The sequence below is a fragment of the Zosterops lateralis genome (genome assembly GCF_965231275.1).
Source record: "Zosterops lateralis genome assembly, chromosome: 12".
Lineage (NCBI taxonomy): Eukaryota > Metazoa > Chordata > Aves > Passeriformes > Zosteropidae > Zosterops > Zosterops lateralis.
Window position 1 is genome coordinate 11385405 of NC_139772.1, and position 27505 is coordinate 11412909.

General features: G+C 42.8%; 1 protein-coding gene across 4 annotated transcripts in view; it reads right to left on the reverse strand.

The window, feature by feature from the left end:
• Positions 1-23235, reverse strand: part of SLC12A4 (solute carrier family 12 member 4) — a gene marked incomplete at its 5' end in the record, with an annotated part of 44817 nt that extends 21582 nt beyond the window's left edge. Inside the window, 4 exons of one of the 4 annotated variants that reach the window (XM_083870064.1) lie at positions 2463-2594; positions 3909-4003; positions 7420-7700; positions 22223-22437. In XM_083870064.1, coding sequence (XP_083726190.1) covers positions 2463-2594; positions 3909-4003; positions 7420-7591 — 399 coding nt within the window. Of the gene's footprint in view, positions 1-2462; positions 2595-3908; positions 4004-7419; positions 7922-22222; positions 22438-22934 lie in introns of those variants that run through there. The other 3 variants (XM_083870063.1, XM_083870065.1, XM_083870066.1) reach the window with 3 other exon arrangements.
• Between the last annotated feature and the right edge of the window lie 4270 nt (positions 23236-27505).

The window sequence follows — 27505 nt, forward strand, 5'->3', positions numbered from 1 at the left end:
GTCCTCACTGAGAGACCTGACTTACCTGCTCAGAGAATTACAGTTCTGAAAGGATTGCTTTCTTCAGTTCATTTTTAAATATCAGATCTAGAGCCTGCTCATCTGACTTGCTCCAGCTCTTGCCTATGAGATGCCAGTTCCAGCAGGTGACAGGCAGGTCACTCTTTGTCACACCACTGAGCACATCCAGTGCAGCACTCACCAATGGGTGGGTTAACAATGTTTTATCCACTTAAAACAGACCTGCTGGTGCTGGAATGGACTGCCAGACTTCTGCTCTCATGCTCAAATGGGAAGGATAAGGTGACAGCACAGTGATTTATACTCCAAAGATGATTAAAAAGAAGTATATAGAAGAACACTGTTTGCACAGTTTCTGAATACCTTCAATCCATACCCTTGTCCAGTTACTCCTTTTAAATTTCCTGGGTTTAATGAGGATAATTATTGGCCAAGGTTTTCAGTCATCTTATATTCTGCATGATGTTCAAAATTTTATATTGCTCATGGCAAGAGAGGGAGAAGAAATTCAACCTGCAGTTATGATATTGCAGCTGATGTAATTTATCCCAGAGACAGACATGCAGACAAAGGTTTGCCTAAGGAAACTGCAGTGTTTACACAGAAAACACTGAGATATTAATATAGCATGATACTGTCACTTTTGGAAAGGTCACCAAATCCATGCTACAAAAAACATCTGAGAAGTCTGTGAACACACATTTCTGGGACATGGGAAAGTATAATTCAAGAAAACACAGTTATTAAACCTGAAACTCCATTTTGCCACAGAAGCAAAACTTTAATAAAGATAATAGTCCTTTTTAATGGCAGTAAGCAGCTTGAAAACATGCAAGCATGAATCACACCTAAATGTAGAAATATTAACATTACACCATGCATGGTACTCTACCAGGGATTGAAAACAAGTTTTCAGCTTTCTGGTATTTGCCCCATTTTAACCTTGTGAAGTTTTATATAAACTTGCTTTAACCCAACTGTATAGTACAGTCCCATTGCCAAATTCTCCCAATTCTTATTAGGAAAGCAAGGGACTAGCTTCCAGACTGCTCTGCATCTTGCCCCGGTATTCTGGTCAGGCAATTAATAAGGAAATAAAGACCAAAAGTGATCAAAACTTCCTCAAAATCACAAGAATTGTAGCTATTGTTTCCTCCACCATTCAACTTTTGTCAGGGAAATAATGAATCTGCTTCTGATAGCAAGAGGATGAAAATTATTTTAGATTATGCAATAATGCCATATTAGCATCTGATGCCTGACATTATACCCAGCAAAAGCAAGCTAAAACAGAGATGCAGCTGACATTCCTTATTATTAATATGAAGGTAAAAGCTCTGGACAAGATTCAGCCATTAGTATAATGCCAAATACCACACAAAAGAAAATCGTAATTAAAATGTTTAAATTACATTTTTAATGTCAGCTTATAGGACCAGAAGACAGCTACTTCACCCAGGTGACCTTAGCTCAGTCCTGTCATGATGTCAAATTAACCACAATATTGCAGTACTTTTAGTGCATATAGTCTCAAATAAAATTGAATTTTAAGCTTCACATTGACAAAACAACTTTGTTCTGCCCAGTGTAAACCTGCAGAGTAAGGAACTGGAGTGTGAGTAAGGGCATGGGGTAACATGCATGCTCCTTGAGAGCACTATTGGTTTGCAACATTATCACTGCCATCTCTTTCTGAAATGGCTCAAACTTTGCAGGGCAGTGCTATAAAATCTGCAGAATCCAAGTGCTATCTTAGCTTTTTTTTGGAAAAAGCTTTCCTTTCTTGGTTTCAGAACTTGCAAACAAACTGACAGGCCTGCAAGCCATAAAATGCAATCCCACAGGTGCAGCAGTAACCAAAGCACTTGCGGTTCTGCCAGAGGGGAGAGCAGCAGTTAAACACTGCCTTCCTGATAGAAATCAACTACCAGTAATCAAACCTCACCTGTTACACTCATTCCAGGGAGGACCATCTAAATACAGATGCTTTGGGGCAGAATTCAGTTGCCTAAGTGCCTGACACCAGAATGACTCCTGAGCTGCCCCAGGGTGTCCAATCTGACCTCCACCCACCATTCTAGACTTGTCTCCTGCAAACCCTGTGTCATTACCATCCTGTGTCATCACCTACCAGGCTTGTAGAGATGTGTCAGATACCACTGGGCAGCTAAAACATCACTAGGAAAAAGCTGGAGGGTGATTTGGTTTTTATTTGCATCCCACTAAAAGTTTATTCCCTTCTTATCTAAATCAGCACCAAGCATAAGGAATTGCACTGCAGTGCAGAGTTTTAACCAGCACATCTGCCCCAATTCTCTGGTAACAGCTGGTTCCCTACAGGTTCTATGTCACTGCTTTGCAACATTGTCATGGCTCCCCAAAAATCACACAGGGAATCACCCCATTCATCAGTTTTGGCCATGGAGGGAATCTTTACTTACTTTTGATACTTTCTTCTTTGATCCATCACTACTTTCTGCTTCTTCATGTTCCTTGACACCTTGAGTAAGATTTGTGTAGTTGACCAACTTGCCAAGCAGAGATGACACTTTTGGTCGTATGTCAAGTTCTTCCTGTGGAAGAAGACAACCAGTCAATTTCTGCAGCTCATAGCATTCCTGAAGAGTGGCTGGGATCACACCTTCCTGGGCATGCCCGAGGCTACCAGGGAACACACCAGAAAAATCATCCAGGGAATGACAGAGTATTTCAGTGTGGTTTAATCATTGATGAGAGGTTTTAATTTTCTGAAAGGAAGGCAACGCTGGTAGGAAAGGGACATGCCAAAATGTCTGCAGCATGTGAATCATTCTCCTTAAGTGCTGAAAAGCATTAATTACAGCAATGAAGAAGTCTGAGCCTTAGAACTGTGAGAAAATGAATGTGTAACTTGCATGTATCTCTAACGTCAACTTATATCAACAGATACACTTTAAAAAAGGTCAAGCTGCCAAACAAATCAGAGATTTACTGATTAAACTCTGCTCATTGTAGACATGTACCCACTCTGATGATTTTATTACATTTTCCAAACTATGTTATTTAATTCATGTGGATCTAGACAAAATTCCCAAAAGCCACAGGCATGGAGGGCCTCCCACCTTTACACTCATCCCATCCAATTCCTGTTTCTGGTTTGGGGGCAGAGGGGATGAAAAAAGCCTCAGAAGAAAACCATTCCCTTTCCCTTTCTCTTTGAAATTAAAGTCTTGCATGTCTGACAGCCTAATAAGGAATGCATGGTAAAGAGAAACAACTTTCCGCACAGGAGATAAAAAACAATTGGGAAAGATTTCACCGTCTGCAGCTTTATCTCTTTAGGTATCACCTTGAAAAATTTCTGGTGGGATCAGTAGCATTATGTGTTCTGTGCATGATGCAGAAACTGACCCCAAATGGGATTATCTCTAAAGAGATGACATGAGCCAAGCACTCCTTTTCTTATTCATTCCTGTGATCTGACCTGCACTTCACATGTTTAAAAACCTGATTACAATTCCTTCCAGAAAGGTGTTGAGACAACATGTATCTCCTGCTCAGCAGAGGAGCATGGCCTTCGGGATCCTGATACATCCTCCCTTTACTTTGTCCCACACAGGAGCCTGCACACCTGGTGTGCTCCTGTGCTCATGGAAAAGGCCTCCAGCAGGAGGGTCTGCCCCTCCTTACTCCCAGATGGATCCAGTTATAGAGTTATAACTCTGCCTCACAGACCCAGCTGGCATCATCCCTGAGCTCTGTCACCACACAGCATCTCTGCCTACAGGTACCCCAACAACACATGGACACCCACAAAAAGACAGGTGGGGGAGAAAGATGTGCTCAATCCCTCTCATCATGGAAGATCACAAATCATATTAGAAGTACAAAAAGCAGCTAGAAATTACCTCAAACAAGGCCAGATTTCTGTCATAGTAATCACCTCCCTTGCCAGCCTCTGAATTGTTTAGGAAAGGACTGTTTTCTTTATGGTTGCCATGACCTGTGAAGAAAAAAAGAAGCAGGTTTTGATAAGCAGAGAATGAGACTGTAACCTTGAAGAATCCATAGGGAATAAACTCATTTGGGTAATTGAATATGTTTCCTTTTAGTATCTCAACTCATACAATGTTAGTAATATCAAAGGTGTTACTCTCAAGGTAGAGTTATTTCTATTTCTACTCTTGTTTCATTAAAATAGAAAAAAGTCACCTCATAGTAAAATTTATGAGTAGGGTCACAGCTACAATGCTGTATGTGCCTTTACTCTCTAGTGCTCACTTCTGTAACTTCCTTATACAGAACAGGGACAAGCACTAGGACAGCTCCTGTGCTTTTAGAAATCACTGCCAATGATAACAGCAACCTTTGAGCTGTATGTCCAGCCCAGTTAGATTGAGTTGGCAAAACTGAACACTTCAAAGACCAAATTCTGTAATGGCAATACAGGTAAACATCCCTCAAAGCACCTTTTCAGTTCTTAAATGCTGTTTGTTATTCACTATGCCCACTAACCCCAGACATCCAACACCCTTCATGCTTCTACCCTCGCTGTGTTTTCAACATTTAAGCTGTGCATTCTTCAGGGTCCTTTTGTACTTCTAAATTAAAATCTAATATCAGGTACATTAAAACCAGAGCATTCCCATATGTAATGAACAATGTTTAAACAAAAGAGGATGGAAGATCAGCTTCCTGCAGCAAGCAGTAACAAAAAAGAAAAAAAAATAACCAAGGGCACTATAGTTTAAAACAACCTCTGAGGGGAAAAATTAAATTGATTCCCATTTTCAAAAGAAGTTCTTGGACCTGTGTCTCCCATTACCCTCTGCTCAACAAACAAAAATTCTTTTCATTTGCCTGTACCTCTTCACTCCCTGCTCTCTCAGCCAATACAAATGAATGATTTCCAAGAGCATCTCCTTAAGACAGGATTAATCCAAGGAATACCTTTTTCTATTTACAAAAGATGTAACCACTACAGAAATTAAAAATGAAAAAAAATACATTCTTATCTCAAATGAAAATACTGCAAGTTAAAATATTGTACACTGAATACACCAAAAGCAAGAGATTAAACGGCTGGATTTTTTGGATGCATCTTTTCAATGATTACTGTTATCAATTCAACAAGGTTACACTATATTAATATAATTCAAGTGAAAATCTCTCAGTATTTTGAAATTTGAATCAACTTACAAAATGAACCTAACAGGCAAAGAGAAGAGTGCTCCCCTAGTCACAGTGATCAGCACAAACTGCACTGTTACAAAAGTAATTGTTATAAGCCAAAAAATTATGAGAACATTCAGTCCTACTCTTACTGAGGGGAAGGCATGCATGGAAAGCAGCACAATTTTCTGGAAATTGCTGACAGGTGCTTTGAACAAAACTGTTGGAAAAGCAATATTCACAAAGAACAGAGGGATTTTTAATTAAGTCTATTTTAATATATTTTCATATATTTTTGGTCTTATATTTTGTAAGACAAAAAATATATGAAAAGAGCAACCTGTTGTGCTTATGTGCCTACTGCCTTTCCCACAGCTCTGACAACTAACCCCAAAATGTTAATGAGCAGCTGCCTTGAACAAGGGGGCTCAGTTTATTTGCTGACCCCACCTACACATAAGAGAGGCTCCCTTTGCTGTAATTGTAGAATTTTTTACACTACTAGAAAAACATCAGTAAGCTTAACAACACAGCATCAAAATCAAACAGTTATCAACTTTAGCAAAGGTAAAAAATCTGCAAAAACTGCTTGCTTGCTGTATTTGTTATACTGGAATATACCAGATCAATTTTGCTGCAGTGTGTGCTGCAGTCCCCCCATCCTGTTGTGGTTGAAGTACATTTCCAATTTTTGCTGAGGAAATGGAGTTATCTGCCATATACCTTTTACTCAATAAACTGGACACAAATGATGGTGCAAATTATGACATCAACAGAAATACTGTCTGCTTGATTCTTCAAGACTGGTCTCTGCAGTATCTTCTCCATTACATTTACCAAACACACCAAGGTCATGAGCAACTTTGGTTTGTTCCCTCCATTCCTATACACACTGTATAGGAAATCCTATATACTGCCTCTGGTGACTGAATGTTTGAAATATTAGCCTAGTTTTTGGTGGGGTTTTGGGGTTTTTTTTTTTTATCACAGAGTGATTTTTAAAGCAATTCTTTGCTTCCTTCTGCCACTAGGAACCCTACCTTATCACTGTCTCAGGTCAGTATAATGGGAGCTCTTTTACTTGTAACACTTAAGAGAAACTCTCAACCTTTTTATGTTCAAAATCCTACTATTGCCAAGATACAGTCATACATTCAGTCTCAGTTTTTTAAACAAGATGGTCATTCTTTTGCTCTTTCAAATGCCCTTGTTACCATAATCCACATAACCTCTCCTTAGTTCAGAAAGATTACTTCATACCATCTCCTTGACCCTGACAAAGATCAGTGACTTAAGATGAATCTTCAACTTAATTGATACTATTTTTTTAGATGCATCTTCATTTTACCACCAGTGAATTTTTCATAATTGATCTGTTCAGAGGACCTCTCTCTCTCTCTCTCTCTCTCTCTCTCTCTCTAAAGAGCTTCCATCCTCTTATTCTTCATTTATATGTTCAAGCATCACTCAGACCCTTCCCATTAGACTTCCATTCCAAATTTGACTCCTTGGCATGCTGGTTTTATACACCATCCTGCACACAGGAAGCCCAAACTGAATAGAAAATTCAGTAGAACTAGTGACTGGAAATATAATATTGATTTTGCAATTGCTAGAGCACATTTTCTTCTTGATGGTTCAGATGATAGAGAGGTACAACTGGCTTTTTACCACATTCACAGCACTAACTCCATTGTCCTGAAATAACATACATATGAATTACTGCAGACAATGCAAAAATAGAAGTGAACTTTCCTGCTGATCTAATGAAGTGCCACTTTAAAGTCCCTCTCAAACACTGTACACTTTCAACAGGAAGTGAAGGAGTGTAGGTTTACATGCCAGTTCCTTACAATGACATCCTGGTTCCACATCACCAATAAGCAGAACTGGCGCTGCAGAGATGTGTGCTAATTCAGACTATTACACTGCTAACTTAAATACAGCTAATCAATGACAGCCAAAAATCATCTTCATCACAGCTGCATGTTCAGTGCAATCTCTTCTCTATAGACATGTTCTAAATCAAATCCTCTCACTGCCTCTCTCCTCATACTGTGTTTCCATTTCAGGAGTAAAACCTCCAGCAAACAACCATTTCCTCGAGAACAATCACAACTGTACTTTGACAAGACAGACCAGGCTGCAGCACAGTCCAGAAACCACACTGCAAGAAAAAAAAAAAACTTGTGCAGTATATTCCCTCTGCCAATGAGCACCAGCAGCAGCAGCTTCAAAGAGACTTACTTGCTTGGGAAGGGCGCGTTACGTCCATCAGCTTGGGAAGGGAGCGGATGTGACCTCGGAACGCCACTCTGGGGAATTCTTGCCCCAGCTTCACCCCAGGAGGGTTTACATCCTGAGGCCTGAAGTCTCCTGGGCAAGCACCATCCCGTGACATGCGCACAGATTTCCACATTCTTAGTTATTATCAAGGCTTTGGTCCTGGCCAGCAGCTATGTGGTGTTAGTTTTCATCATGCAAGATTGATTTGCAAGGAACATTTCTCAAAGAGGGAGCTAAATACTCTGCAACAGAGAATAATTTATTTGCCTTAGTCCCTAATTAATCTCAAATGTTGAGGTATTTAAGCTGTATTCCAAGTAGGCTAATGTTTCCTCTTCACTTGTTTCATTGCTTCTCAATCTTCATTATCTTTCCATAATTAAGGCATTTTATTCCTGAAGGCTACCAGTTCTCTCCCAAACCAGATAATTCTATTTGCAGCCACCACTTCAACTAAACAGTTTATCTAAACATCTCCAGCATTGTTCCCTGACCATTCTACTCCCCTACTCAGATATGGACACAGGTCCAGAGAACAAGTTCCTCATCCTGTGGATCACCTGAGTTCCTTAAAACATCAGAGATGATCCATGGAACAAAACCTAAAACTCTCAAGTGTGGATGCTCCCACACATATAAACACACAAGCACACGAAACAGAACAAAAGCAATAAATGGATGTCCAAACTTTTGCGTCACAGCCAAGAAAAAACAGTGACTAAACTGCAGCAGATATTCTGACTGGTTTTATTTTTTTCTTCTCCGAAAGGTTAATGTTGTCTTTACTAAAAAAAATAAAAATAATAAAAATTTAAAAAGGATTAAGAACACGGAGGACACTATTCATGTTACTGCTTTCCTTCTGGAAGAGGATTAGGCCAGACAGACACAGCTTCTCTGCTTAAGCATGCCGAATACAAGACTTTTGTTCAAGCCACTGTGTTTTCTTAAGTAACTGAGGGATGAAAACTAGAATTTAGAGAGAATTACAAACAAAAGACATATATGAAAGTAACTAAAAGACAGATTAGTGAGGATAAATGAAAGCTGAACAATTAGGTACAGTGAGACTATTGCAAAGAAAAGACAAGGAAGCTTTCACAATTATCAGATCTACTCTGCCAGACTAAAATAATCATTGAGAAGGTAGTAAGAGCAGTTGCATGACTTAACTTGTCATGGCTTTACTATTCTCTATTGCCAGTTTCTAAACTCCCTTACAAAAAACCACCACTCCCCTACTTCATCACATTCAGGTAAAGAAGAGGAAGTTAGTACATGTTAAAGAAACTACAGATTCTTTCATCAGGACATGCCTAACCCAGAGATGCTCACCTACTTCCTTCAGAAACTTTATCTACCTGGCAAGTTAAGATGTGCTGAAGGCACAGATGGACAGAGCCTGACCAGCTTTAGTCTGGCCCACACAGATAGCAAAGTGAACAGAGCAATGCCAGTTAAGCTACAGCAAGGTTAAAACATTAAAGAGAAAAGCAAATTCTGAAGAGGGTTGAACTTTGATAAGAAACTTCTGCCACTTTGCTTCTACAGGCACATCACAGCTGAGCTAATGCCAGCTGGCAGGGGCTCTCACACCCTGCTCACAGCCTGCAACACACTGCAGGCAGGAGAGCTGGACAAAGCTCCAGACACTGCTGAGACCCGTGAGGATGACATGCAGGGCTGCCAGAATCCTCCCTGCCTGAAGTACCAAGTCTTAAATGAGGGACTAAATTTCTTCAAATAACCAGTGCAAATCAGAATTTGAGTCGGAGTTGGAACTGAAATGCTCAGCTTGACCAAGAAACATGTTGGTTTATTTACCCCTTTATGACTAACAAACAGCAGGTACTTCCTAGAAAACCAGCTCAAAGGACAGCCCAACACCCATTCCCTGAATGTAATTTAATTTCTGGAGCAGTGCAAGAGTTAGTATCACACTTGTAATTGTACTGTGCATGTCCAGACTCCTTTGTGTCCACCACAGTAACAAACACTGATGACACAGCCTGTCTAGCAGCTAACACCACATCTTGCTGTTATTCAGACACTATTTCACAAGTATCACTGGTCACAAAACCTGTGATACTTAAGGGCACAAACTGAGCCATTTTCATGCTCAAAGAACACTACTTGATCTGACTTTTTTTTAAAATTACAACAAAAATATATTCATGCTTATAATATTTCATCTACCGATAACTCTGGAATCTAAGATTAGAAATCAGAGTTGATACTTAAGTAGTCACTGTGGGTTTCCCTTAATATGAGCAATCTAAACAGCAGGTTGTTATAGCCAGCTAATCACACAGGCTCACTTCTCACTCAGAAAGAGATGGCTCAATTAGCTGACCCCTGGGGTGCCTCTCCTGTGCATGCACCCTGACATGCTGCAAATTACCTCTAAAGAGAGCCTAACCTAAATAAAACCCTAATTTATAGATGTTTTAAAGTAGGGAAATTATATCCCATTTTGGAAAGCAAGCTAGCTCTGTTCTGATTCATTTGTGCTTTCTCAGATTTTCATGTGTCAGTAGGTTCTGCAAATTTCTACACAAGTGGTAATTAAGACACAATTTACTTTGATTTTTGTCCACAAAATCAAAATAGGTTTGCTATCCTTAACTGTTCTCACAAGACCTAGAAACAAATGAATACGCCCAAGGTAGGTATTCTACTGGGAAAAAAAAATGGAGAAACAATGGGATTGCTGCAAACAGAAATCATTGCACAATCAGGTTTTATTAGCCAGATTATTTTGAGGACATTTGTTCACAGCCTTACAGATAAAGTTTTAATATAAAAAGCTGTCCATGTCCATTTTTATCACACTTCGAGGGTTTAGTTTGTTTTTACCAGTTCTTGAGACACCATTTCCCAGATGTCAATAAGGATAATGCTCATACTGTTCCTCCCAAAGGCTGTGCGATGTTCAGAGTGTTCTGCTCATCACTCACAGGTCATCAAGACCTGCAGGTCTGAGTATTGCTGAGAAACAGAAAAACCTCAATAATCTTCCTGGACTTTGCCAGCAGTCCAAGAACCTGGTAACTCCACATTTCAGCAGCCAAGCACTCAAGAGTACTGCTGAAGTAAATCAAAACACTGTCATTTTTAGGATAACCTAAGAAACATGCAGACAACAATTTGATTTCAAATACATTCCAAGTCTGCCTCTATTCATGTGGTTCCTCACATGTGGCTGGACTAAACAAAACTCTTATTCATTCTCAGAACTGTTATGGAACATTTTTCTTGGTTCATTTGTGAGACTATACCAAATAACTCAATGCACAATTATCCTTTTGCAGATATCACTACCCTGACATTTCATTAACAGAAATCAGACATTGCTTCTTTTCTTAAACTACTCACTTCCAACTATTTAGCAAAAATCCCAATCCAGTATCAGCAGCAGTCGAAAATAAGGATAACTTTACGCAATAATAAAAAAAGACAGCCTACTAGAAATACTTGTTTCTTCATGGACAACATACAACTAGCCAGAAACAAAAAGTGCAATCGTACCCAAAAAATAAAACAAAAACCTGTATTATTGATAATACAGTCATTCCTCTGAACTAGTTTAGAGTTCAAAAGATGGCACATCTTGTGCTCTGCCTGAAAGAAACAGCCAAAACTTTCCCAGACAACACCCTATACAACAGACAGGCTCGAGCATTGTATGAAATTAAGTATACAATTAAGCACAGATCTTGGATTTATCCCTAGATAAACATGTGTGAAGACTTCTACTGTACTTTGCAAAACTAGATTAGAGAACAGCCTTACCCATCAAGTTGTCTGACCCTACACCACTCAAAGGATTTAACAATTTAATAATCCTGTGTTTCAGAAAGCACTATGACTTTATTTTTCAGTTAAGATACACTGAGTTTCAGAAGACTACAATTCTTTGTAGGTGCTAATATCAACATAAAGTACTTACCCTTTAGCAATAGCTCTTTGACATTTTCAGTAACTTGGTTTACCATTATTCTTCTTCCAGCTCTTAGCACATGCTTTAGTAAATGCTTCCTTTGAGATGTCCTGAGGATAGGACAATTTTAGTAGTACTGTATTTCCAAAAGAACTTTTTCTACCTGCTCTGACACAAAGTGCTGGCTGCAATGTTGAATTGGACTGATCTCTTCCAGGAAGCAAGAATTCCTTACAGAAAGCTAAGCCAACACTGATACAACCCTGGCATTATAATCCCTTCAACACCGAGAAAATACACAAATATCATGATCTTACAGAAAATGCTACTGATCAAATCCAAGCCCAGCCACATTAAAGAGGCATTGCAGTTGTTTGCACACTTACTCAGAAAAGGGTGTCACAAATCTGCTACTTGCTGGGAGTGGAATCAGACAGGGTTTTAAACCTGCTAATGCCAGTGCAGCTCTGTGACATTGGCCCTGCAGGCATTTCAGCATTCAAGTGAAAACAGTGATCTGTTTCTTTCCATCTTCAATACATTAGAATATGATGACCCATTAATGGATGAACCACATGCAAGATCACAAAAAAAAAAAAAACCTAGCAACAGCAGGATGAAATAGTGAAACGGGAGGTATATGTAAGAGACACAAGAAATACAAACTTAATGATTCTAAGCACTTCATAATTACCAGAACCCTCCCTGTTTTGCCCATTCACAAAGAGTCCTCTGGATACCAGCACACACCTCACTACGACTTATCTACATGATGAGGTAGGTGCAGTCACTGGGAATACCTGTGTAACTAAAGATGCCAAGTCACTTTTGAGAAATTTGATTTAGGAACTCACATCACTTGGGAGCTTTCATAATATAACCTGTCACTGCCAGATGAAAAAAAAAATCACTATAAAAACAACCTTTATTTCACTGTAATCCACTTCAGAGGTTCTTTCATGTGGAACAACTCCAAAACCATTTCTCACGATTATCCGCCCTGAAACTCCATCCCTTCACAGGCATGAGGGCACCTCAAATACAGCACACCTCCTATCAAAATAGAGGGAGCAGCATTCTGGTATTTTCCCTGCCTCAGGAAAAGCCTCTTGTGTTGCTATAAAATGTTCTCACTTTCTCTGAAAGACTGCAACATAAATTTATGAGACCAGTATGCAGATCCCATGCAACATTCAATTCAAATTCACTTTTCTTTCTGATACCAAATACAGAGTATTCTTTTCAGTCCTATACCTGTTCAACTGATCATGGCTTCACAGTACAGAAGAGAGAACAACAACAAAAAAAAGTCAAAAAAACACACACCACAATTTTGGACACACCTGTTCTCTCCTCCAGCCCAACATAGGCCAAAGAAACAATTATACAGGCACAAACCTTGGAGTGAGAGAAAGCACATGGGAACAGTGACCACTAAAAGCCAGTTTGCCTTCAGCTCAAAAAACTTCCTACAGGGAACAAGTGCAAAGTAATAAAGATAATAGCCAGGATGCTACATATGCCCCAGACATGCAGAAAATAACAGAAGAAAGGAGACTTAATTATTTTGAACATTTAAATGTATGCAAATTCTGTGCATTGCATACTATACAATGTACTTTTACAGACATCTATCTATTATCCATTCCTGGAAGACTGCAGAAAGACATTGATAACCACTTATAAGCCGACTGTGAAACCCTGAATGTCATTAGTTAACTCATACAGAAAGTGCTGAACATCAGATATTTCTTACATTTGAGAAGTACTGAGTTCCATGTGAAAACAAAGCTCATGAAAGATTTTTTTTTTAAGCCAAGGAAAAAGGAAAGCAGGAGGGTGTTTTAAGGAGAGGAAAAAAAAAAAAAAAAAAAAAAAAAAAGAAGAAAAAAAGTTAAGTCTGTGTAGAGTTCAAGGCTGAAATCCAAGGATGACCTTTCAGTGTGAAGTGCTACAAACAGCCAAAACTCACTCTAACTCTGGTCATAATACTTACAGAAAGTACAAGTCAGCATAAGACCTCTCCAAGCAAAGGGAGTCACTCCTTCCCACTGAATGTTTTAGAGGGTGGAGAGAATTCTGACATTGTAAATGATAAACAGCAAACCACCCTTCTTCTAAACTACAAATATTTTGACACACATTTACAAAGAGCCCACAAGTCTCCCAAAACATTTCACCCAGTGCTACACAGCACAGACCAAGACAAGGTCAGGTATCTGGAGAAGCCACAGTGGCTTTTACCATCATTTTACAGAAAATTCATCTGTTTGCAAGAGCATCAGAGCAAAGTGAATATAACACATTAGCTTAGAGAAACTCTTCAAGGAGTAATCAGCAACATTAGATCACTTTTCTGCTTCACCAGTCAGGAGTTGGGCAGCTGGAGCACAATCTATGTCAGAAAACACTCCACAATGTATAATAGTGAGTTTGCTCCTGCTAAATATATGCTTCTACCACAAAGTCTACAATGCAACGTCTTAAAAGGGCAAAGGCAAAATACTGCAATTAAATAATTCTGTGTTGCCTTGAGTTACAGCTTTAAAGCTCCTTGCATGTGTGCTAAAAGGCATCTAACACATGGCAGATAATCATCCCACTGTCTGTTTCCACAGAACTGGGATTTACCAAACATGGCTCAACTATACCTGACTGTATACCTGATGGGCATATAACATACCATGATTGGCTACCATATTGCAGAAATTAACCCCTGACACTGTCAACACACTTCCTGGAACACAGAAACACATCAAGAGTGAATGGCTTGTATTGGCCTAAACAAAGAAGTCAAGATAACAGCTCCATGCAGGAGCTGAAGCAAGGGTTGGGCTTGTGATGATCTCAAAACAACCCTGCCCCAGTACAGGGTGCAGAACACAAACAGGAATCAAGGGAAAGGAAGGGATGCTGTTGAGGAAGCATGAGGGGATTGGAGGTGGTCAAGGGGTACTACTGCCAAACACTCCACATTGTGAAATCACAAACTGGACAGTTAAAACCTTAGCAAAGCAAAAATACAGAGGTGCAGCAGGTTCTAAAATCATACCTGCAAGACAATTAACCAACTTCTACCTTTGTGTAAACTCTGGACACAAATACATACTACAGCAAGTAGTAGGAAAAGTAAGATTAATTATACTACTTAGAAGAGGATCAGCAAGCAAGACAAAGCTCCTGAATGCAAAGGTAGAAGGCAGAGGGGAAACAGTAATGTGCTGTCCTCCATCAGAAACAGCAGCAGCTGTGCCATCCTCTTGAATTTCTCCTAGTCTTGACTCAGATCTGACCTCCTTCATGGAAATCCAGAGGTGGACTTTGCACACAGTCACTAAGCTCAGGGCTACCCAGCTTGCAGGCAGACAGGGTCATAAAACAAAATAGCATTGCTATAGATAATAGTATGGAAAATAATTATACTCCAGGGCATAAAAACTCTGTTTAACTGCAGCCATCAGCAATTTAAAGTACGCAAGAGCAAGTCTCAACAAGTTTGCCCTTCTTAACTCAGCAAATGAGCAGCTTCTAATGGCACACCATAAAAATCCTTCTTCCCTTTGACATGGCAGTGAAAGTCAGAAGTTTGTATGGTCTGCTTCAAGATAAGAATGCAGTGACTGAATGATGCTCTAAATCCCTCAGCTAAACAGAAGAAATTGCTGGGTACTGGTAGGAGATGAAACTGAAGGTTGGTAATTAGACTGCAGGGAGAAGAAACCCGTGTAGTTTTGTTGAGGAATAATTACCTTGAGCCTATGCATAGCACAGCGTGCCTCTGCCCTACGCACAGCTCTGCGTCATTGCTCCTCTGCCAGCAGCTGCTTATACAATCCCTGCCATACAGCCCTGCCAGCCAGCCCCCAACAGCAGCTCACAGCTTTGATTCTCATTTTCAAACTGATCAATGGATTGCATCCTCATGACAGCACAGACCATGTGCCAATCAATGCAAGAGCTGCGCTTCTAGGACAATGCAGGTCACTTGGGTGGAGAGAAGGGGCCAAATTAAGCGCTCTGCATTCAAGAGGATGGACCTGTGGGCCAAAAATCCAGGAGAGCTTAAGCAAATCCAAAATGTCAATACCTGTGGAAATGCTGGCCCACCATACCCTACACAAAGGAGCTTCCTGGAGCAGCACTGTGACCTTCAGTACACAGAGGTGAGATGAGGACACCTCTTCACCAGTACCAGCCTCCTCCTCCCTCACCCCTTGCCCAGCCCTGCCTGGCACTGGCTTCTCATCTTCTGCTCAGCAAAATGCCATTTCATCTACATTTCCCACAAGTCTAAAGCTGCCTCCAATCAGCAAAGCATAACTGCCAACTTATCAAACTTCCCCATTCATCCACAAGCTAATTGAGTAAAAGCTTTTTTGGGGCAATTAGCACTTTATTCTGCATGTCAAATTCCATCTATCTGTCCTACAGAGCACAAAGAAGATCAAAAGATGATTAAGAAAGAACTCCACCAGGTACCTTTAACAGCAACAAAAATTTGAAAAAATATGTCCCCCAGAAGTGTTCTGACCTGCACCTCTGCTGCTCAGACATGATTTTAGACTGCTGGAAAGCAAATAACCCTCTTTTCCAAGCCATACCTAGAACCCACCACAAAATCTAAAGCCCTATTAGAAGCCTGTTAGGAAAAAAATGCTACTCCATTCACTCCAGGAACTCCTTTTTATGGTTCATACAGTATCAAACTCGATACAGTGTTTAAACTAAAAGCCATAGGGGACAAATAGGCAGCAAATAAGCTACAAAATAACCTCCACACATAGTTACATATATATATACAGTTACAGTATACAAAATGTTGTCATATTCAAATTCCAGAGAGGTTTGCCCTACATGGATTGTAAGGGCTGTATTTTTGTGTAGACCTTTTAAATTTAAAGACAGGCATATTAACTGTCACGTATTTGAGTCTGTGAAAAGACTAATATTTTATGTGTATGTATTTTGTTATTTTGCTTGCTGAAAACCAAGATATTATTTCCTTGGCAATCGCTACAGCAGCCACTGTGAAAGATGCTCAGTCTTCCATGCATGACAAAATCCAAGTATGCTGAAAGAAATCATCCAAAGCAGCTCAACTGAAAGAACAAGAACAGTACTACTCATTGCTAAGGGATCACTTGGCAGCATTTAAACAGTTGCCTATTGAAAACTAATAATTAAGAAAGAGGTTTTACTAAATAAATTAAAAAAAAAAAACAAACCCACTGAAACTTTATTTTCTGAGAATAAAAATCAGCTTAGTACAATTAAAAGATGCAAAATTTCTGATTTGGAGGCTACTGAACACAAAGGAAACACCCCTAAAATCTAATTCAAATAGGCTTTAAACCATGTTTTAAAATGGTGCATTTTTCTTTCTCTGTAATTCAGGCCACAGAACAAAGTATTTAAAGAGCAACCTTGAACCAACAAGTTGAAGACACGAACCCTTTGATCAAAGAAATCTTGCTCTATATATTGGTGTTAATAGCAATTCTTCTGTCATTTAAAGCAGCCTGCACATTATTGGTGGCATCACAATCAAAAACTGATGTAAACCCTTAACTTGGACTTGGAAGGGGAAACTCACCAAATACAGCTTTCCTCCCCCTGTGGCACTGGGTATCCCCCATCCTGTTACAGGCACTTCCAAACAAGGCAGTGATCACTAACTCTGATCCTTCTCAAGGTGGTTGTTGCCAGCCTCAGCCAACAGCATTTATTGTGTTTGGCTACATTTGCTAGTGAATGAGACTGCAATCTACCTTAGTCTTCATTCTACACAGAACTTTAGAGCAAAAGCCAAAATGAAATTCTACATTGAAAAGCATGCAAAAACTTATGCTTTAATTTTGTTGCAGGAGGGGAAAGAAAGCAGATGTCACTATTTTCTTTGAGGAAGTGAAACACTGAAGAAATTTGTAAGGGGAAATTGAATAACACACACAGATCAATTTTATACATGAGAGAGAGCTGTAATACAAACACAAGACACCCAAAAATGTACTTAAAATTCTTCAGAAAAGTTCAGAGATTGTACAAAAGATATAATTTAAGCATTATTAAAATATTCCCATACTCAAGTTTGAAATGGCCACTTAGCAAGCACAGGCAGAGAGAATTAGGTACAAAATCCATGTCTTTTCATGTACAACTGCTTAGCCTTCTAATGCAGGTGTTCTCCAAAACACAAAAAATCTGCAGCTGCAAAAGACCAACAGAGGGTTGTTTGGGGTTTTTTTAACAATCTTCTCTCAGTTTTTTTGCAACATGCAGACCCACACACACACGGGTACGGGAGCTGCTTTCACATCACTTAGACCTATCACAAAGATTCTTCCCAGAGCTTTTTCAAATAACTGAAATACCAGAGAACCCACAAAAAGGCCCATGTTTTCCTATATTTAGCTAAGGCTCCTGCTCACCAGCAGCTGGCACCACAATCCCCTTGGTACTGGACAGCTGCAGCCTCTCCAGCCCAGTCCTAATCACTGCACAAATTAGAAGTATGAGACATGCTACACAAAATTAGCAGTTTATGCAGCAACAGGACCTTTTCTGTTTTCCTAGACAAGCTTTTAACAAATTAAACCTTACTACACTACAAGGCGATAAAAGAAGAGGTATCAACCAAGGGCTCCAGGAAAATGAGCTCCTCAGAAAAATTCCTTTGATTACAGAGTATAAAGAAAGTATATACCACCTCCTTCACCCACCCAGCTCTTATAAACAGCTAATTATGTCACAAAGCACTTTTCCACTCTCATTTTTCACATGCCAAACTCTTATCTTTCCTTATCTGAAGCAAGAGTCCACTTCTGTATGCACCTGTATTGCTGAGAAAAGCATTCTGGAATTTAGCACTGCAATCAGTGCTGTGGTAATTGCTGATTGTACAAACAGAAAGAAAAAGAAATTAAAATTTAAAAAAATAATTTTAAAAAATGAACAAAAAGGAAAAAAAAAAAGCCCTAACAACAAAAAACCTCACAGGTTTTTTAACTTATTTCTACTTAGAAATAAAAGGCTGGACTTCTAAAGTATGACCCTGCTGCTAAGACCCCTTTCAGGATCTGCACTGAAAACCATAATTATTCCTGTGGATCCCAGAAGTACCCATTCTGAAAAGAAATAAATATGGACATATTTAGCACCGACAGGACACCTTTAATATCTCCAAATTTACACATCATACTTTTCAAAGAGGGGAAACCAGATGCCAGCAGAACAGAAAGGGGGAAAAAAAAACAACCCTTCCTCATCAAAATGCAACTACACTGAAGAAGATGAGGTCTCCATCCCATTCTCAGTAAGAGAATAGTTAACAAATCGCCAGAAATCAGCTCACTGACATCAGTACTGCTATTCTCAGGTTACTTTCTTTTCTCTGAAACAATTCAGAGGTTCTGCCTCAACTCCACCCCAGGCTGCCTCCTCTGTGACTTCTTTCTGTGGCTTTTAGGCAACACAAAAAATGCTGAAGACGCTTGTGCTACACAGGTTATGCAAAAATACTCCACCAGGACCACCACAACAGTGCCATTTAGCCACACTGCTGCCAGCAGAAGTTCTTAAAGACAACTTAAATGCTATTTGGACATGTTTCTGTCGCCCTATTTAGCCCTAGTGTCTAATTTATTACATGACTAATTTTATCTTATCTCTGGACTTTGCCAAAACACCTACATGTAAGAATTAAGCACTTTGAAGAAGAATTTTTGAATGATTTATGTGTCCCCATTAAAATGTGAGCTTAGTTTCAAGTCTTGCAAAAGGCTGAAAATCTTTACTAGTAAGTTGCCACACATTAAAGCAGTGAACCAGGAAGTTTAAAGTAAAAGCACACTGCTATCACACCAGAACTTTACCCACATTTTCCAAAACAGCTCACTGCAAATGAGCAGCACAATCTGAACACTTAACACCCTGACACAGAATGTTAGCTCGAGGTAAAGGTCTCAAGTCTAGTTAGAGGACTCAGGGCTTGGAGGTAGCCAAGTGATAACTGGAACATAAGCAGAGCAGTTCTTGGCAAAAACCAAGGGTGGCAGCTGACCAAAGCTAGTTAGTGACACCAAGCTGATTAGTGTCTCATTTCTACACAAAAGTCAAGGGAAGATATTTAACTTCCCACAGGACACATGACATTGCCACACTTTGGTTAACTGGGTGCACAATGACTGTGGAGCTGAGATTCCTATTAAAGCAAAGTGTATTTGGTTTTTTAAACACTATTCAGACCCCACTGTTCCTCTTTTTGCCCTGTGTACCCAACCTAATATGCTGGCTTTATTTCAAAGACAGAGGGGATGCCAAATTCACATTTCTCATCCCTGATGATCCATAAAGAAGGGCTCAAGTGTTTATCATAGGATCACAGGATAATTCTTTGTACTTCTTTTACTAAATGAAAGATGTCAAAATCTATTACAAGCAGTGGCAGTCAGTGGAACCTACTTAGAAATAAAAGGCTGATTTTATTCATAAGCAAGCACTGGAACTATCTGACAAGGCTAAATTATTGCACACTGACTAATGTCTTCTTATGGAAATGGTTGACAAGAAATTCTGTTGCAGAGCAGTTTCACATCTGTAGAGTTTAGATGACACCCTATCACTTGATGTCCTAAAAAAAGCAAATTCAGGGAAAAAAAAACCTTTCAAAAATAGAGATATGACAAATAAAGGCAGCGGTAAAAAGATGAAACCAAAAAAAGAATCCATCAGAATCATAAGCAACAGTCTAAGATATTGTGCAAGGAGTACTGGACAACACAGCCCCTGCTCTGCAGACTGTTACAGGTCAGCTAAGAACAGTGACAGTGCCATGACCACAACTCTGGAAGGGCTATGTCCTTACTGAGTCACCTCAACCAATCCAAATCAAGTCTTGAAATCAGGTTCTCAACAGCAAGCTGGCAAAACAAAAATCTTCCCAGCAGAAGGTTCACCAGAACAACTGCAACCAGTTTCTCACAGTGCTTGTGGTGGAGCTACTTGGCACAGAAAGCCTGGACCACGGGCAGTGTTTGGGCAGCCCTGTGTGCATACATGGATCAGTATCAACTGTGTGCACTTCCATAAGGCCACAACCTAAAACTTGAACTCTGCACTCAAGTCAAACAATTTATCTTATCTCAAATCAGGGGCATCACCAACACCAACAAATCCCTCCCTGAGCCCTGTAATCAGCTGCCACAGAAGGCTCTGCAGGGTCACCCTCTTGCCTCCAGTCTGCAGGCAGTGCTAAACAGCTCTGAGATACTCTGCCTTCAACAGGAGCTTCCTCCTCTGCTGTGTCATATCACCCACACCCCTTGTGTGAGAGGCAGGGGAACTGCACAGGGTGTAGAAACCAGCACCAAAACCGAAAGGAATAACACGAGATTGAGTTCAGATTCCCCTCTGCAGAGCTACAAACCCAAGAAACCCAGGAAAAGACAGAAAAGGCTAGTGGGGAAGAACATGCTTGTCAGTACAGGTAGGCAAGACACGTATCTTTATACGCACACCCCGAGGATATGAAACAATACTTAATTACTGTGAAAGTAAATTAAAAAATGGAAGGCAGTTAGAGTTCAAACAGAAACAGAACTAGCTACTATATATTAGTAGAGAAATTACTAGATATTTATCAGCTTTAAAACAGAGAGACTCAGCTAACTTCCAGCAGCATGGCTGTGCACTGCAGTTGAGACAGCAGCACGTTAGAGGCCACAGCCTTGCCAGTGACTGATGGACTGTGACAGGAGCTGAGTGTGTACCCTGAAGTGTGTTGGTTGCACACATCCTACAGGCAGCCTCATACCCATATAAGAGCTGGCTTGAGTTGATCTTCCTTTATCCACCATGGCAGCAGCTTCCACAAGCCACACTTACCAACCCATGGCCAAAGCTAGCTACTGGAAAAAGCATTCCACGAGGTGTCCACCTCGACCTGCTGGGACGGGTAAAAAACACCTGTTACTTTCATACACACAGGGATTATATGGTAAGCAGCCTGAGAGTAAAACAGTCTTATTTTACAAAACAAATTAAAGGCCCTGTACAGCCTTTAGGGCTAGTGCCTCTAATTGTCTGTGGTAATAGACAGCTTGGGAAAAGCACCTCCCTTTCATCACCCTAAAACACCCATACTAGGCATGGAGAAAGAACAGGCACTAGAGGCATGTAAGCTAGTTAGTATTGGAAATCTAAAATTTCCTTGAAAATGATACAAAGAAAGAAAGAAATTCGTAATGCACACATACTGGAGATTGAAATGCATATTCTCAGAGAAATGAGCAAGTTAACGAGGCAGGAACTGAACTTTGTTCTTATGACAGTTGAGTATCACTCAGCAAAATAACCCTGTTGCCTTCCTTAAACACAGGCCTGAGCAGTGCAGGCTCCCTTCAGGGGTTACTGTACATTCAATAACATTTGCAGACTGTAAAGTTTGACTGCACGGGCAAGGAAGAACAGGTCAGGTGTTTACTGCTTTTTCTTTTGTTGCCTAGAGTCACGCATGATTCACAGAGGGTAAGTCAGATTCATCAGATGAGCCCATGGGAAGATCCTCTTCCTAAAGGTTACAGAAACCTAAACATAACCAAGGCAGGAAAAAAGAGAACAGATTGCACAAAGAGCTACAACAACCTTGTACCAGAACTACACCACTGCCCAAATCCAAGTGTCCTTCACATTCCCACTAGAAACGCTCACTATAATTAAAGTGATTTATAACTGAAAGTCACAGCAAAACACCAAGGCTGAGCACTGATATCAACTGCCTAGTCAAAGAATGTACTTCTCACCACCCAAAAATCCCCTCCTACTTACGTGATCTTCTTCTGCAATGGGAATAAGTTAACCCCTAAGAAAAAGCAGCTCTGCCTGGCAGGAGCAGCTGTGGGAGCCACACGGGCACAAAGCACTTGCTGTGGTATTCGAGGCCCCGGTTAGCGGGAGAGACCTTGCTGGGCAGCCGCGCTTTTTAGGATGATATAAACAAGTAAAGCAGACACCGTTAAATTCGGCTAATTTAACTGAATCCTCTATCACCCGGGTTATTTTGGCAGTGGACCACTTGAAAACATCTGAGCCTATCTCCGCGTGCTCTTATCACCTCTGGAGACGGCAGCCTGTGGAAGCACCGATAAGAGCCGTACCCGGGCCGGCCCCGCTCCCCGCTGCACCCCGGGCTATCACCGAGCGCCGGGGGGCGGGGGGATCCCCGGGCTGGCTCCCGTGCGCTCGGGGGAACCCCGCGTCCAGCAGGGCATCCCCGGGCGGGCAGAGCTATCCCTGCCCGGCCCAGCCCGGCCCGGCCCGGGGGTGACACCGGCGGCAGCGCTGCCGGGCTCCCCGGGCTCCGCGTCCCGCCCGTGGCACCAGCGGAGCCGCCGCCCGCCCGCCCGGCGCTCCCGGGGGGCTCCTCCCCAGGGCGCGGTGCCCCGAGCAGCCCGCGGCCCCCGCCTTTGTCTGTCTGTGCCGGGATCCGGGATGTGCCGAGCCCCCGAGCGCGGGCACCGCCGCCCCCCGCCCCGCTCACCGTCGGAGCTGACGGTGTCGTAGGAGTCTCCGGGGGCGGGCGCGGCGGCCGGCTCGCGGTAGTCCACCCAGCTGAGCCCCTCGACGCTGTCGTACTCGGCGCGGGGCTTGTCCTCCACCGGCACCACGGTGAAGTGCGGCATGGCTGGCGGGGCCGGCGGGGCCGGCGGGGCTGGCGGGGCGGACGCGGCTCCCCGCGGCACCGCGGACAGGCAGGCGGGACGCGGCGCGGAGCCGGCGGCGCATTCCTGCCCCGTGCGGTCACTTCCTCTCAGGAAACCGCGCTCCTCAACTCCACCCATTCCAGCGCCAGCGCCGGGGCGGTGCGGAGCCCGCCACCCCCGGGACCGCCGGGCCAGCACCGGGCGGGGGGCGCTCCGCTCGGCGGCGGGGGCGCGGAGGAGGGGCCGGAGGCGGCGAGGGCAGCGAGGAGAAGGGGGAGCCTTCCTCCCGCGTTCATCGTGACGGGAGCCGGGCCCGGGGGCGGCGGGAGCGCGGCGGGGCGGGGCGGGCGCCCTCCGCCCTCCCCTGCGGGCTCTGCCGGGCCGCCTCGGGGAGGAAATTTCCCCTCCGCCGAGCCCCGGGCTGCCTCCCCCGCCGCCGCCATTTGCTGGGCGGCAGAGATGCCTGGAGAGCGCGGCGGGGATGGGGCGAGCCCCGGGCATGGGGCCCGGTGGTCCCGGAACGCCCGGAGGGACGGGGTGGGGAGGACAAGCATCAGCAAGGGATGATGATGCCAGAGGGGAGCCGAGAGCCCCGCCGGGCCGGGCAGCCACAGTGCTGGTTAGGGATAGCACGGCCCCCAGCAGCCGCAGCCAGCCCGGCGTGGAGCGGGCGGGAGGCGCAGTGGCATCCCGAGAGCCGGGGGTGCGCTGGGTGCCGCCGGTACCGGGCCGTGTGCAGGGCGATGCCGGTACCGGGCCGTGCGCAGGGTGATACCGGTACCGGGCCGTGTGCAGAGTGGTGCCGGTACCGGGCTGTGTGCAGGGTGGTGCCGGTACCGGGCCGTGTGTAGGATGCCGGTACCGGGCCGTGTGCAGGGTGATACCGGTACCGGGCCGTGTGCAGGGTGATACCGGTACCGGGCTGTGTGCAGAGCGATGCCGATACCGGGCCGTGTGCAGGGTGATGCCGGTACCGGGCCATGTACAGGGTGATACCGGTACCGGGCCGTGTGCAGGGCGATGCCGGTACCGGGCTGTGTGCAGGGTGGTGCCGGTACCGGGCTGTGTGCAGGATGCCGGTACCGGGCCATGTCCCCGCTCCCTGTGCCTGCGGTGGTTTCCTTTGTGCTGGCTCCGGGCTCCGGGGCACGCAGCCCTGGCAGGGACGTGGCCAGCCCCGGGGACAGGGGAACACACTGCGGGGATTTGCATGCGGGCCGGGCCCGGGGGCGCTGGGAATGGATGCAAAGCAGCCGGTTGCTAAGGCAGCAGACGGATGGGCTGTGGGGCTGCCGCTCACACAGGGCTGCGGGGCCGGGGACACCATTGTTCGGTCCCGCTCTGGCAGAGCCGTGACATCCCCTCCCAAAGCTCAGGGCATTGGGGCACGCCAGCCACCCAACCTTTTGCACCCCCCGAGTGAGCAAAATTAGATTTTGCCTTCACATTTGTATAAGCTGGCACCAGCAGCCAGTACCTTGGCCTTCATTTTTAATATGGTAGCCTTCACATGGAGTTTAAACGTGAATTAGTAGTTGATAATGCCATTTATTTTCTGCTTTTGAAAGGTGGCCTTGATGGTAGAAGGATCTTTTTATTGTGTTGTGTAATCATCTGAAAAAAAACCCTAGAAAATAGTTTGTGTGTTTTACTATGGACTGTCAATTCAAACTAGTTCTGTAGATTTCTGTAGACCAAAGTATTCCCTAATCAAGAAATGGGTTTACAGTGACAAGACATTCCAGCAGGGATGTAAGATCTGTCTTCAGACCCCACAGGAGTCTACAGGAGGGTACAGGGCTTAGAGCAGAGGGAGAGGCCAGGGCTGGACCTTTCCTGTGCTCATCCACCTTTCCCCAGCTCTCTGAGTATGTCCTGCCTTTTGACAAAGCACCCCCCAGGTCCCTGAGAGGAAGAAAACTTTCTAATGAGCAGGAGAGAGACAAACATGAGGGAGAATGCTTTGTTCACGAGAACTGACTAATAAGTCTACTTTTAATTAGTTGGGGTTTGAAATAAACGTGAAGGATCCATGCTGTGGGGCAGCAGCTGCCAGGGGGGTACAGGTCTCTCAGGTCACTTCACACAGGGTGGCTGCTGGACCACCTCTGGGGCAAGTCAGAGTAATTACACCTCTTGGTATTGATCAGACAGGTGGAAAGACTTCTAAGACTCCTATGCTTTCATATAACCTACATTTTGCTTTTGACACTTTGCTCTGTTGGGAGAAACAACAAGGATCTTCATGTGGCCCTGTGTATCCCATAAACAGCCTTATCAGTTTTGGGGGAGATTGAGAAAAAAACAACAGAATTTCCTCTATTGAAAACTCCTGGTTTCTTGAAGACCTAGGGTGAGAATTTTTTTTTTCCAAGTAACCCTAAAATGAACATATTTGCAAATGTGGTCCCCTGAGATCTATAAAGTTTTACTTGCAATTTCTCTGGGCAAGCAATAATTTTTCCCCCCAGAGGAAAGTAGAACAAGCCAAAAAGTAGCATTTTCTGGTTTACCCTTTGAATTATGTCTCCTTAGTTTTCATGAAAGGTTTGACCTAACAAGCTAAACCCCACCAAGAATACAGGAAATTCATTGATAAAGGACAAATAATTTTATATAGAAAAGGGGCAAGATGCTAATTCACCATTAAGCACTTTTGTTCAGGTTCAGTCTTCTTTCCTCTTTTCCACTTATAAAGCTTTTAAATGGAAGTGTCTGGTCTAAATAAGCTGGCCTAGAAAAAAGAGACAGGCACTGTAAGAAATAAGTCTCCAAAGTTAATGTTTTTGAAGTCATGCTTATTCAGGAAGAATTATTAAACTGGGCGCTTCCCTCTCATGGCACTTTGGAATGCAGATGTGGCAAGGAGACACCACTCTTTAGGCACCAGAACTGCATCTGTGCCATCACAAAACATTTCAGTATCATAAAATCACTGGTACTGAAATTGTAACCCATGAGCAGAAAAAGTTTTTAAAAAAATTGAAGCTCATGCACATGTACCAGCAACACCCTTCTCTGGAATGGAAACTATCCAAATATCTTGGGAGAGAATGGAGCCCTAGGAAACCATTCAAGTCTATTGAAGCAAAAATATTTCTTTTGTCTAAGGACAAGAGTTCTTTACTGACTTGCAGAAAGACCGTATTTAGAGCTGAGAATTTACCTACCTATATCAGTTTTGTTTAGCATCTGGTTTGGAAGAGAACACGATTTCAACCTGGGTGATTAACTTATTTTTCCTGATGATAATAAGTAACTGTTACTCTGAATGGCATGAGTGGCCATCATAAGCTCAAAAGTCGTCTAATATGAATATGATGCTGGAATGAAACTGGATTATATACAGTACTACAGTATTTACCTGAAACAGCATGGCTATCTTCTCATTAAATAAAAAGGATGAAAATTACCTGTTTTTTACAAAACTAAATAGAATTTGATTATGGTTTCATATGGGTACAGACTGGTCAGTGAAAACAAAAAGCAGAGACAATAATTTTAATTTCTTCCTTTTTTATTTTATCTTTCTACACACCTCACTCCAATATCAACAGAGAAAAACTATACTTATAAGAAAAAAGCCTGGTGGTTTCACAGCAAAAAACAATGAGTTCAGCTCTGCAGAATCTTATTAGATTATTTGGAGGCTTATTAGAACAGAAAAGGTCTGTATTTTCAGTGCTCTAATGTACATTTACAGCATCAGTGAAATCAGCAGCCTAAAGATCAGCAAATCCATCATCTCCCCTCTGATACACAACCAGGAACTGCTTTTAGATTGGTGCTAACTGCAGATCATGTAATCAAAGACACAGTTCAGTTCTTCATTAGTAAGCCACTGGATATTTGTGAACTGCCTTGAGCAGGTAGAGCTTCCAGCTGAAAGGTCAGTCCCCTTGCACAGGGATACAACTGTGCTGTTCACCTCAGAGGCTGTGTGAGAAACTGAGTCTTCCAGAAGGGGAGTTTAGTAAACTGCTGTGGAGCCTGATATAAATCCTGAGTGCAGACAAGTGAGGTCAAGTTTGCCTTGAACACTTTCTAGTGCAGGTGACCACCTCTGAAGCATTAAAAAAGGAGTTTGGCTTTTACAGCCCAGCGTGAGACAGTGACTGCACATCCTCAGCTGTCAGACAGGCTTGGCTCACCTGTGCAGGGAGTTCCATCCCTTCCCTGGCAGGCAGGGCTCAGAGGTTCCCCTGTGCTGCTCATACAGCCATCCCAGGAGAGAGTGAGCACAGAATTACATCAGTGTTAGCACTCACAGCACACGTTGGGACACCCTGGTACACAAGCTCTGGAGTGTTGTTAACTCTCAGACTTGTAACGTGTGATTTTAACCTCAATCAAACAATAAAAGGCAGCATCATTTCAATTCCTCATCAAAGCAAGTGGTTTCCCATCT